The sequence below is a fragment of the Sciurus carolinensis genome, chromosome 8 (assembly GCF_902686445.1).
Source record: "Sciurus carolinensis chromosome 8, mSciCar1.2, whole genome shotgun sequence".
Taxonomy (NCBI): Eukaryota; Metazoa; Chordata; class Mammalia; order Rodentia; family Sciuridae; genus Sciurus; species Sciurus carolinensis.
Window position 1 is genome coordinate 12,969,066 of NC_062220.1, and position 13,657 is coordinate 12,982,722.

The 13,657-nt window shown below is 40.5% G+C and overlaps 2 gene segments (V, D, J or C); both read right to left on the bottom strand.

The window, feature by feature from the left end:
- Positions 1-1,996: 1,996 nt before the first annotated feature.
- LOC124991228 (T cell receptor beta variable 20-1-like) lies at positions 1,997-2,774 on the bottom strand. The segment is given in 2 exon segments: positions 1,997-2,424; positions 2,732-2,774. Coding segments are annotated over 2 exon segments (468 nt in total).
- A 4,633-nt stretch (positions 2,775-7,407) lies between these two features.
- LOC124990399 (T cell receptor beta variable 20-1-like) lies at positions 7,408-13,033 on the bottom strand (the record flags this gene model as incomplete). The annotated part of the segment is given in 4 exon segments: positions 7,408-7,435; positions 8,644-8,677; positions 12,388-12,684; positions 12,991-13,033. Coding segments are annotated over 4 exon segments (399 nt in total), but the record flags the coding sequence as incomplete, so codon positions are not given.
- Between the last annotated feature and the right edge of the window lie 624 nt (positions 13,034-13,657).

Here is a 13,657-nt window from a genome sequence, read left to right on the forward strand (position 1 = left end):
ATTTAGAGGATCTGAATAATTCCACCAGAAAATTTCTAGAATTCAGAGATGAATTCAATAAAGTAGCAGGGTATAAAATCAAAACTCATATATCTAATGCATTTTTATTCATAAATGATGAATCCTCTGAAAGAAAAATTAGGAAAACTACCCCATTCACAATAGTCTCAAAAATAAATAATCAATCTAACAAAAGAGATGAAAGACATCTACAATGAGAACTGTAGAAAAGTAAAGAGAGAAATTAAGGAAAACCTTAGAAGATGGAAAAATCTCCCATGTTCTTGGATAGGCTGAATTAATATTGTCAAAATGTTCATACTACCAAAAGTGCTATAAAAATTCAATGAAAGTCCAGTTAAAATCCCAATGATGTAACTCATGGAAATAGAGAAAACAATCATGAAATTCATTTAGAAGAATAAGAGACCTGGAATAGCTAAAACAATCCGTAGTAGGAAGAGAAAAGCAGGTGATATCACAATACCAGGTCTTCAACTATACATAACAGCAATATAAAAAAAAATGGCATAGTACTGAACACCAAAATAGACAGGTAGACCAATGGTACAGAATAGAGGACACAGAGAAAACCTCACATAAATACAGTTATTTCATACTAGACAAAGATGCCAAAAGCATACAATGAAGAAAAGAAAGCCTCTTCCAAAAAATGGAGCTGGGAAAACTGGAAATCCATATCCAGCAAAATGAAGCTAAACCCCTCTCCCTTCTCCTGCACAAAACTCAACTCAAAATGGATCAAGGACTTAGAAAGTAGACAAGAGACCCTGCCCTAAATGGAAGAAAATGTAGGTCCAAATCTTCATCATTTCTGCTTAGGACAAGATTTCCTTAACATGACTCCAAAAGCACAAGAAACATGGCAAACACGGTAGACATGAACATGATGGTAAGCATTCCCTGTGGGATGGTGGTGGTTGAGTCACTGAGGTTCTGCTCCTGGTTCTCACTAGGAAGTGCTCTTTATCCTCCATTTTCAAGACCTCGAATACCCTGCACACCTTTCATATAATGGGTTATCTTTCTCCTCTTTATGCATAAAACTGAATCAATCTCAACCTGTGAATCATAACATGCAGGCATTGCTTATCAATGCATGCTATTTATCTAAAACTAAACCATGGGATTTTGAAATAACTCCCCTTCCAGCAAGAAAGATGTTATGTGGTTCCCTTGTCCCATCTCTTCACAGGTTACCAGACACATTTTCTTCTCTAATATGAGGAGGCTAATGTATTTTGCTCTTTTTTCTACTGCATCATGCAGATTTGTTGTCAATGGAGAAATCAACTCTTAGGAAATGATTTTTCCAAGGTCCTGCCGTCAGTGTTCCACTTATCTTCTACCTTCTGACAGAACTTTCTAGAGAACTTTCATGGTTTCGGTCAACCATGTCATCTGAAGACTTCCCTACAGGTGTCCTCTGCCTTCTCTCACTCTTGACACCTATGTCATAAACAGCTCAGCAAAACCTTCTCTAGATGTGTTTCAGTTACACTCTGTACCTGCAGAGAGGGCTTCCTTCTGTGTGCTCTGTCTATTCTGCTCCATCATCAATAATAAACTGGATACCTCAGCATTGGATACTTTTATGAGTAACTCTTTCTGCCTCGTTGCCTCATGACTTCTCTCAATCTTGAGGGTCCAGCATGGTGATAAGACAGTGCTGAATAGTCATAGAGAGCCAGCGACCAAAGGAAACATAGAAACGTACAGTGATGTGTAGATCTCTACAGATGTAGCTGTGGGATTACATGTAGATTTATCAAGGATATATGAACAACATAGCAGAGTCAGGCAATGATCCAGTTCTTCAATTATCTGGAGAACTTCCCATGTCAGTTGATCACTTTATTGACTGAAATTGATCCCCTATTTTCAAGGTCTGGGAAAACACCCGAATATCCCGCAATCGTCCACACCCAAATTCTCTGTGTACTCACACACACATGAGTACTCCCAGAAGTCTCTTTCAGAGAAGCTGTGGTTTTCTCTGCCCAGGCTCCTCCCACAGGGCTCCTGGGTCTGAGAGTGGGCAGGGCAGGCTGCTGCAAGCCTTCTTGCTTAGGTCTCTGACTTCCACCCAGCACTGTGCCTCTGCAACACAGAAGTAGAAGCCGCTGTCTTCAGAAAGTGCACCCGTCACCATCAGAGATGCAAAGGTGAGGTTTGGGTGACTGATGGGAAACTTGTCCCGGGCAAAACCTTTCTCCCAAGTGACATCAGAGCCTGCATTAGAAGTTGCCATCAGCACGAAGCTTGCTTTCGGGAACTGACGGTACCAATACACAATTGTGGCCTGGATGCCCACAGAGCGACACTCGATCTTCACAGAGGTCCCACTCTTGCAGATGGCCCTGCTTGGATGTTGAGATACATGAGCACCAAGCCCAGAGTCTGCTGAAACACAGGGACAGAGGAGCCCAGCAGGACCAGAGTCAGGCAGGACCCAGAACACTCAGCTCTCCCATCACCTTTCTCCCAGCCCCAGGAAAATCCTGTCCTCTCCCCAGGCATCCTCTCAGACTCCCTGGGACCATACTCCCTGCCTCCCCTACCTGCTGCCTCACCCTGTGCACTTCAGACAGCCTCTACATACCCTCTCACTTTTATCAGCACAAACATTCCACAATGCCTGGCCACCACCTCACTCACACCAGCACACACACACACAAGCCCACACTCCCAGGGAGGAGAAGGCTCTTACTGGGTCCCAGAAGCAGCAGAAGCAGCAGCATCTTCAGCATTGGCCTCACACCCCGTTCTCTGGAGAGGTCTGACCATGTGTCCCCTCCTTCCTTTCCCAGCCCTGGAGGATGGGTGCCTGAACACAGGATCCTGGGGTGCTCTCATCTGCCCCCTGCTGGTGGTCCTTGCCAGTGATCCAGGATGCCTCCCCATCACATGTATAGGAGGTGCTCTGAGACCTGAACACTGGGGTGATTTAATGAGATTGTATGTGGCAAAGGACATGCATTCAGGAAGTAAATGCATTTTACCCAATCCTCAACTTTTTTGTGCTATCTTCAAAGTCATTTTTCCTGAATAACTCGGGGCTCTTAATCAATGTACTGCAGGCTGACACTGCCTTGTGAATCCACAGTGCCCAGTGCAGCACCTCTCCTGGAGGCTGGTTTTTTCTTCATAATCCAGTTGAATGCACTTCGTACCTTCCAAGAGCTCTTCCCTTCATGACCACCTCATGACAATTCCCCTCACATGTCATTTGACTTTATTCTAAAAAAAATACTGACTGGTCAAGCCACCAACCCTGGCATCTGTCTTTAGTGTGCCCTCATCCTGCATAGTCCAGTGTCCATGCTGCAGCTGAGTATCTATCAACACATGGGGGCACCTCTACCCACTTACATTGATTATTCCCGACCTGGAGACCACCATCCATAATGGGACAGCACCCTTCCTGGAACCCCACATTATCAAGTTCTTCACAGACTTTGGGCTACTGAAGACGAGGAGGTTTGATCAGTACAGCATAGTTTTATTGTAGAATTGTTTTAAATTCGTAGTATTATTACAATTCCTCCTATTAGACCTACTATTAATCACTTTTTTCTTTTATTAATATCTTTTGCACTGTATTTTCATCATTTCTATCTGTCGCTTTGGAGACTGTCCTTTTTCTCATGTTTACAATCTATATATTTTAGTTCTGCATTCACTATTCCTATGACATTGTACCTCTATAGACTCATTTCTTATCTCATTAAAGTTCTATCCTCCAGTCCTCCCCATGCTTTTTGTCCACCATTAGAAAATTTTGTCCTCATTGCAAACCCATTGGTTATGCTGTAGATAATAATTGAACTCATCATTTCTGTTTATTAAGACAGTATGGTTAATATCTTAATAGGGATCATTTGGGTTAAGGATGCATACTCCTTTTATGGTGTGTTGCTAATATTGATCTCTCGTTCAATGTGAGGTATTGGAAACCTGCAGGGACATTATAATTCTATAGGTGGGATTCGGTAGTACTTTAAATTTCCAATGCTAGAGGGGAAGATACAAAAACAATATGAGAAAACAAGGGAAGAAAGTGTAGTAAACAAACCTAGATGCTATATCAGTAGAATACAATGAGAGCATGACAGAGGAAATGTCAGAAAGGTAGTTTAGACACATAATTAAAATGATCCAAGAAGAAAACGATGAGATAATATAGCAAAGGCTGGCAACAAATGATTGTACTGATAAACAGTTAAAAGAGCAAATGCAGCAAGGGAAGATCATTTCAATAAAGAAATAGAGATTCTGAAAAAAAAACAAACAAACAAACAGAAATACTTGAAATGAAGGAAAGAATAATCCAAAGTAAAAACTCAATAGAAAGCATAACCAACAGGTTAATTCAATTGGAAGACAGAACCTCACACAATGAAGACAAAATATTTAATCTTGAAAAAGAGTTGACCAAACAGAGAAGATGGTAAGAAATTAAAAAATGGAACCTTCAAGAATTATGGGATATCATGAAAGACCAAATTTAAGAATTATTGCGATTGAGGAAGGCACAGAGATACAAACCAAATGAATGAATATTTAATGAAATAATATTAGAAAATATCCCAAATCTGAAGAATGAAATGGAAAATCAAATACAAGAGGCTTACAGGGCACCAAATGTACAAAATTACAACAAATTCACAACAAGGCATATTATAATGAAAATACCTATCATGTAAAATAAAGATAGGATTTTAAAGATTGCGAGAGAAAAGTCTCATATTACATAAAGGGGAATCCAATACAATATCAGCAGATTTCTCAGTCCAGACCTTAAAACAAGAAGGGCCTGGGAGAATATATTTCAGCTCTGAAAGAAAATGGATGCCAACCAAGAATCTTATACCCAGCAAAACTTACCTTCAGATATGAATACCAAATAAAATCCTTCCACAATGAAAAAAGCTAACAGAGTTTACAAATAGAAAGTCTGCACTGCAGAACAGTCTCAGCAAAATATTCCATTAGCAAGAAATGAAAAACAACAATGTAAGTCAGCAAAGGGAAGAACTACCCTAAAGGAATAGCTGATTAAAGGAGAAACCAAGTCAAGTTAAATGCTAAAAATAAGTGAAAATGACCAGGAATACAAGACATATCTCAAAAGTAACCATGAATGTTAATGGCCTAAACTCATTTATCAAAAGATATAGACTGGCAGATTGGATTAAAAAGAAAGATCCAACAATATGCTGCCTTCAAGAGACTCATCTCATAGAAAAAGATACCCACAGACTAAAGGTGAAAAGATGAGGTAAAACAAACCACACGGACTCAGTTAAAAAAGCAGGGGTTTCCATCCTCACATCCAATAAAGCGAACTTCAGCCAAAGTTAGTCAGAAGAAATAAAGAAGGACATTTCATATTGCTTAAGTGAAGCATAAATCAGGAAGATATAACAATCATAAATATATATTCCCCAAACAATAGCGCATTCATATATGTTAAACAAATCCTTCTCAATTCCAGGAACCAAACAGACCACAACACAATAATAATCAGTGACTTTAACTCAACTCTCTCACAATTGGACACATCTTCCAAACAAAAATTGAACAAAGAAAACATAAAAATCAATAACAATCAATAACTTAGACTTAACAGACATATATAGAATATTCCATCCATCAATGAGCTAATACACCTTCTTCTCAGCAGCACATGGATCCTTCTCTAAAATAGACCATATGTTATGCCACAAAGCAGCCCTTAGTAAACACAAAGAAATAGAGATACTATCTTTCATTCTATCAGATCATAATGGAATGAAATTAGAAATCAATGATAAAATATGAAACAGAAATTACTCCAACATCTGGAGCCTGAATAATATACTACTGAATGATGCACAGAAAACAGAAGACATGGAGAGGGGAGGGGAGATAAAAAAATTCTTAGAGGTAAAGGAGAACAATGATACAACATATCAGAATCTCTGGGATGCTATGAAAGCAGTACTAAGAGGAAAATTCATTGCATGGAGCACATTCAATAAAAGAAGAAAAGTCAACAAATAAATGACTTAACATTACAGCTCAAAGTCCTAGAAAAAGAAGAACAGATCAACACCAAAAGTAATAGAAGACAGGAAATAATTAAAATCAAAGGTAAAATCAATGAAATTGAAAGAAAAGAAAGAATTCAAAAAATTGACAAAAGAAAAAAATGGTTCTTTGTAAAAATAAACAAAATTGATAAACCCTAATCCACACTAACAAGGAGAAGGAAAGAGAAAACTCAAGTTACTAAAATTCATCATAGAAAAGAAATATCACAAGACACTATTGAAATACAAATTACAATTAGAAGCTACTTTGAATATCTATAGTGTAACAAAATGGAAAAATCTCGAGGATATCGACAGGTATCTCAAGGCCTATGATTCACCCAAACTGAGTCAGTAGGACATACACAATTTAAATAGATCAATTTCAAGGAATGAAATAGAAGAATTTAACAAAATTTTCTTCATTCACCAATGAAGAAAAGTCTGGGATCAGATGGATTCACAGCTGAGTTCTATAAGACTTTCAAAGAAAAACTCATTCTAAACTCCTGAACGTTTTCCACAAAATACAAGAAGAGGAAACCCTTCCAAACCCATTATACAAATCTAATATTACCCTGATACCAAAACCAGACAAAGACACATCAAGGAAAGAAAACTTCGGATCAATATCCCTGAAGAATATAGGTGCAAAAATTCTTAACAAAATTTTAGCAAATCACACACAAACAAATATAAAGATAGTGTACCATGATCAAGTGGGTTTCATCCCAGGGATGCAAGGTTTGTTCAACATCCAAAAATCAATAATGGTAATTGACCATATCTATGGGCTTAAAGTTAAGAATCATATGATTAGTCCAATAGATATAGAGAAAGCATTTGATAAAATACAGCACCCCTTCATGCTCAAAACACTAGAGAAAATAGGGATAGTAAGAACATACCTGGACGTTGTAAAGGCTATCTATGCTAAGCCCATGGCCAACATCACTCTAAATGGAGAAAAAACTAAAAGCATTCCCCCTAAAAACTGGAACAAGACAGGGATGCCCTCTTTCACCACTTCTATTTAACATCATCCTTGAAACTCTAGCCAGAGCAATTACACAGACCAAAGAAATTAAAGGGATATGAATAGGAAAAGAGGAATTCAAACTATCACTATTGAAAGAAAAATGAGGAAAACTACCCCATTCATAATAGCCTCAAAAAAATACTTGGGAATCAATCTAACAAAAGAGATGAAAGACTTCTACAATGAGAAATATAGAACACTAAAGAGGGAAATTAAGGAAAACTGTAGAAGATGGAAAAATCTCCTATGTCCTTGGATAGGCAGAATTAATATTGTCAAAATGGTCATACTACCAAAAGTGCTATACAAATTCAATACAATTTCAATTAATATCCCAATGCTGTAACTCATAGAAATAGAGAAAGCAATCATGAAATTCATTTAGAAGAATAAGAGATCCAGAATAGATCAAGCAATCCTTAGCAAGAGTGAAGTAGGGGGTATCACAATACCAGACTTTCAACTATATCCAAGAGCAGTAGTAACAGAAACAACATGGTATTGACACCAAAATAGATAGGTAGACCAATGGTACAGAATAGAGGACACAGAGAAAACCCACAAAAATAGAGTTATCTCAAATTAGACAAAGGTGACAAAAATATACAGTGGAGAATTGAAATCCTCTTCAAACAAACGTGCTGGGAAAACTGGAATTCCTTATGCAGCAACATGAAACTAAACCCCTATCTGTTACCCTGGACAATCTCAACTCAAAATGGATCAAGGACCTAGAAATTAGACCAGAGATCCTGCATCTAGTAGAAGAAAATGTAGGTCCAGATCTTCATCATGTTGACCTAGGAACACACTTCCTTAATTTGAGTGTAAAAGCACAAGAAATAAAAGCAGGAATCAATAATTGGGATAGATTTAACCTAAAACACTTTTTCTCAGCAAAGAAACAATCACAATATGAAGAGAGAGCCTACAGAGTGGAAGAAAAACTTTGCCACACACACTTCAGATAGAGCACCAATCTCCAGAATCTATAAAGTACTCAAAAAACTTTACACAAAGAATACAAATAACCCAATCAATAAATGGACTGAGAGAATGAGCAAACAATTCACAGAAGATGATCAACAAGCAATCAACAGATATATGAAAAAATATTCAACATATCTAGTAATAATATAAATGCAAATCAAAACTACCCTGAGATTTCATCTCACCCCAATTAGAATGACTATTATCAAGAATACAAGCTACAAACCTGAGGATATATTTCAGTTGGCAGAGTGCTTGCCTTGCAAGCACAAGGTCCTGGGTTCAATCCCTAGCACTGCAAAAAATTGAAAAAAAAAAAAAAAGAATACAAGCAACAATAAGTGTTGGTGAGGATTTTGGGGAAAATGTACATTCATACACTGCTGGTGGAGTTGCAAATTGTTGCAATCAGTCTGGAAAGCAGTATGGATATTCCTTAGAAAAGTAGGAATGGAACTACCATTTGACCCAGCTATCCCACTCCTTGGCCTATACCCAAAGAACTTAAAATCAGCATACTACAGTGATGCACCTACATCAATGTTTAGAGCAGCTTAATTCACAATAGCTATATTGTGGAACCAATCTAGATGCCCTTCATAGGTGAATCGATAAAGAAATTGTGATATATAAACACAACTGAATATTTTTCAGCTATAAAGAAGAATAAATGTGGCATTTGCAGGTAAATGGATGGAGTTGGAGAATATCATGCTTCCTGAAATAACCCAATCCAAAAAAATCAAAGGTCAAATGATTTCTCTGATAAGTAGATGATGCTACATAATGGGGTGCAGGGAGGAGGTAAGGAAGAATGGAGGAAGGATGGATAGTGTAGAGGGAAATGTGGGGTGGGGGATGTGGAGGGAAGGAATGATAGTAGAATGAGACAGACATCATTACCCTATGTACATGTATGATTACGCAAATGGCATGACTCTACTTCATGTACAACCAGAGAAATCATAGTTGTACCCAATTTGTGTGCAATGAATCTAAGTTTAAAAAATACTGGTTTACCCTGTATGTTTTCATGAAAAGACAGTTATGACGGTAATTTATTTATCATCATTTTACTGTAATGGTAGTCACACTAAGTACTGGTGATTGCAAGTGAATTCTAGGTGATTTAAGGAAATCATTCTGGTGTAACATAATAGGCTAGGTCTATCAGTGGACCAGTATTGAAAAAATCTAGCCATTACTAGAAAATCAAAATGAAGTAAGTAAAAAACAAAGCAAACAAAATAAAATAAGAACTGAAAGGTTTTTCCCCAAGCACCACACTTTCATTTTGATAGCAGCCTACTCATTATAGTTCCACTTGATGTTTCCCTGGAACAGGGAGCTTAAAACAGTGGGGTGGAATTAGGACTTGAACCATCTAATTGTTTTGGTGACACAGTGAGAAAGATTTTTTCATAAAATACAACTAGTGCATTGCATAGTGCTCAAGTATGTGAAAGGGCATCTGCCTGTTCCTATAACTCCATTTTCCCTTCCTCGTTTAGAATGGGGCCACCTCACAATGTAACTTCTTCTACAATGTGTGCGGGGTAATTGCAGTGGAAAGCCTGGGGCCCAGCTTTGTGCTTTGTCTGGACAGAAGAGGCTGGAAGCCCCCTGAATCTGAGCAAAATCCTCCTCTTCATTCTGATAACACTTGCTGTATATTTTGTTACCGTGTCAGCCTAGCTAAGCAGGAAATATTTTTGAGAATTTGTTTTGTGACACATGTGGTTCTGGGTTGGCTTAGAGTTGATCACAGGGAGAAGAAATGCATAAAAGTAGTAAGAAAATATAAAAAGTCTGCCATTGTTCTGAAATCATCATTCTATGAAACTGAGAAAAAAGCTCAGAGGAGCTGGACTCGGTGTTAAGTCCTTGCCTAGTACACATGAAGCCCTGGGTTTGATTCCCAGCACTGAAAATAAAGAGAGACTAAAGCATTCCAGTGGTTCATGTGTGTTCTGACCTTTCTCTACTACTTCGCATGCTGCAGTCCATGTTGGCTACTTGTCCTGCTGACCAGTGTATGCCCAGCCACACGGGCCTCCCTGAGAACTCATGGAGCAGTGAACACAAAGAGCAGCCACTTCCTGGGCTCCAGCACAGGCCTCTTTCAGGGTCCATCCACGGCTTGGGTGAATATCACTTATCCCAAGCTCCAGTTTGTCCCACCACCAGAGCTAGTAGAGATTTTTATTATAACTATTTTGGACATTTCCTACTCTAGTTTCTCCCCAAGTTGTGTCAGGACTGATTCCTATCATAAATATTTTATTCCTTCATGCTCACACTGGTTAATTTTTGTGTCACGATTGACACTGCCATACAGAGTATGGATTAACCACAGCCCAAGCCAAACGTGTTCTTAACAGACAGTATATTCTAGTTCATATTTTGAGAGTATTTCAATGTCACTGTGTTTCATAATTCTTTCCTCTTTTTATCCTTGTGATGAGTTTTCCTGATGTCTGGGGACTTCAGAGTCCACTGGGTAAGCAGTTAGAAGTTAGAGTCAGAGCTTGGATCACAGGGCTGTGGTACAAGAGGAGCCCTGGTTCTGGGGTCTGATGGCACCCAGCAGGTTCTGCATCTTTGCCCAGGATATATCTACTGCCAGGAACCAAAGGACATGCAGCCAAAAACAGTGTTTCACAGGGCAGAGGTGAAGGGTCATATATTGCCTTTCTGCTCTAAGCTGGTGTGTGGTAGAGGTCTGCCTGAGGAAAATGGCCAGTGCCGATGGTGGTAAACATGGTAGACATGACCATGATGGTAAGCACTCCCTGTGGAATGGTGGTGGCTGAGCCACTGAGGTTCTGGTCCTGGTTCTTACTAGGAATTGCTCTTCATCCTCCATTTTCAAGACCTCAGATACCCTGTACTGGGTTTTCTTTCATATAAGGGGTTTCCTTGCCCCATCTCTTCACAGGTTTACCAGACACATTTTCTTCTCTAGTATGAGGAGGGTAATGTATTTTGCTCTTTTTGTATTGGATCATGCAGATTTGCTGTCAATGGAGAAATCATCTCTTCGGAAATGATTTTTCCAAGGTCATGACTTCAGTGTTCCACTTATTTTCAACCTTCTGACAGAGCTTTCTAGATCTGTCAACCATGTCATCTGAAGACTTTCCTACAGGCTTCCTCTGCCTTCTCTCACTCTTGACACCTATGTCATAAACAGCTCAGCACAACCTTCTCTACGTGTGTTTCAGTTACACTCTGTACCTGCAGAGAGGGTTCCTTCCTGTGTTCTCTGTCTCTTCTCCTGCATCATCAACAATAAACTGGGTATCTCAGCAGTGGATTCTTCTCTGAGTAACTCTCTTTGCCTGGTTGCTTCATGACTTCTCTCAATCTTGAGGGTCCAACATGGTAAGAAGACAGTGCTGAACAGTCATAGAGAGCCAGCTACCAAAGGAAACATAGAAATGTACAACACTGTGTCGATGTCTACAGATGTAGTCGTGTGATTACATGTAGATTTATCAAGAATATATGGGCAACATGTCAGAGTCAGGCAATGATCTAGGTCTTCAAATATTGGAGAAATTTCCATGAGAGTTGGTTCTTTATCAGCTGAACATTTTTTCTATTTTTCAAGGTCTGGAAAAAATTACCCTCCCACACACAATTCTCTGTGGTAAGCCATCCTTATATAGCAGAATAGGACTAGGTTGCGCCATGTGACAGAGGCCTGGCTTCTAAGAACTGTCCCGAAGTATGTGGTGTTGTGTGGGAGTATTTTCCTGTCTCCTCTGGAATTTTCCCCCTAGGTGAATGGCTCCCCTCACTGTACCCGATCCTGTCCATCATAGAAGCTACTGTGGTCCTTGCCCCCTTTTACCTGCATATTATATATAAAAGAGAGTTGGGCGACTAGGTTGTTATAGAGGTCAGAGCTCATATGGCCAGACCCGTCCCAACCCATCCCTCATAAAGAGAAGGTTGGTTCTCCTGTGTGTATTGCATAGAAAAGTTTTTTGTGTAAAACATCCTACTCCCGCAGTCAACACTTTCCTCCAACACATGGCACGTGTCAGAGAGCACCCCACATTCTATACACCCAGATTTTCCATATACAACACTCTGTCTGCCACAGGCATGCTCCCAGAGGTCTCCTTGAGAGAAGCTGTGGTTTTCTCTCCCCAGGCTCCTCCCACAGGGCTCCTGGGTCTGAGGGTGGGTGGGGCAGGCTGCTGCAAGCCTTCTTGCCTAGGTCTCAGACTTTCACCCAGCACTGTGTCTCTGCACCACAGAAGTAGAAGCTGCTGTCTGCAGAATCTGTACTGGTCACCATCAGAGATGCAAAGGTGAGATTTGGGTGAGTGATGGGAAACTTCTCCTGGGCAAAACCTTTCTCCCAGGTGACATCAGAGCCTGTATTAGAAGTTGCCATCAGCACGAAGCTCTTTTTGGGGAACTGGCGGTACCAAAACACAGTTCTGGCCTGGATGCCCACAGAGTGACACTCGATCTTCACAGAGGTCCCACTCTTACAGATGATCCTGCTTGGATGTTGAGAGACATGAGCACCAAGCGCAGAGTCTGCTGAAACACAGGGACAGAGGAGGCCAGCAGGACCAGAGTCAGGCAGGCCCTAGAACACTCAGCTCTCCCATCACCTTTCTCCCAGCCCCAGGGAAATCCTTTCCTCTCCCAGGCATCCTCTCAGACTCCCTGGGACCATACTCCCTGCCTCCCCTACCTGCTGCCTCACCCTGTGCACTTCAGACAGCCTGGACACACCCTCTCACTTTTATCAGCACAAACATTCCACAATGCCTGGCCATCACTTCACTCACACCAGCACACACACACACAAGCCCACACTCCCAGGGAGGAGAAGGCTCTTACTGGGCCCCAGAAGCAGTAGAAGCAGCAGCATCTTCAGCATTGGCCTCACACCACCTTCTCTGGAGAGGTCTGACCATGTGTCCCCTCCTTCTTTCCCCAGCCCTGGAGGATGGGTGCCTGAACACAGGATCCTGGGGTGCTCTCATCTGCCCCCTGCTGGTGGTCCTTGCCAGTGATCCAGGATGCCTCCCCATCACATGTATAGAAGGTGCTCTGAGACCTGAACACTGGGGTGATTAATGAGTTTCTTATGTGGCAAAGGACATATATTTGGGTAGTAAAAGCATTTTGCCCAATCCTTAGCCTCTTTGTCCTATCTTCAAAGTCATTGTCCCTGAACCCCTGAGGCTGTTAATCTCTGGACTGCAGGCTGACACTGCCTTGTGAATCCACAGTGCCCAGGGCATCACCTGGGCTGGAGGCTGGCTGCTTCTTCATAACCAAGCTGAAGGCACTTCTTTGCTTCCAAGAGCTACTCCCCTCATGACCATCTCATGACAGTTCCCCTCACGTGGCAGTGGACTTGATTCTAAAATATTACTGGTTTTCCCTGTATGTCTTCATGTATGGACAGTTTTGACATTAATTTATTTACCATCCTTTTACTGAAATTGTGGTCACACTAGGTACTGGTGAGCGGACATGGATTCTAGGAGGCTTAAGGAGC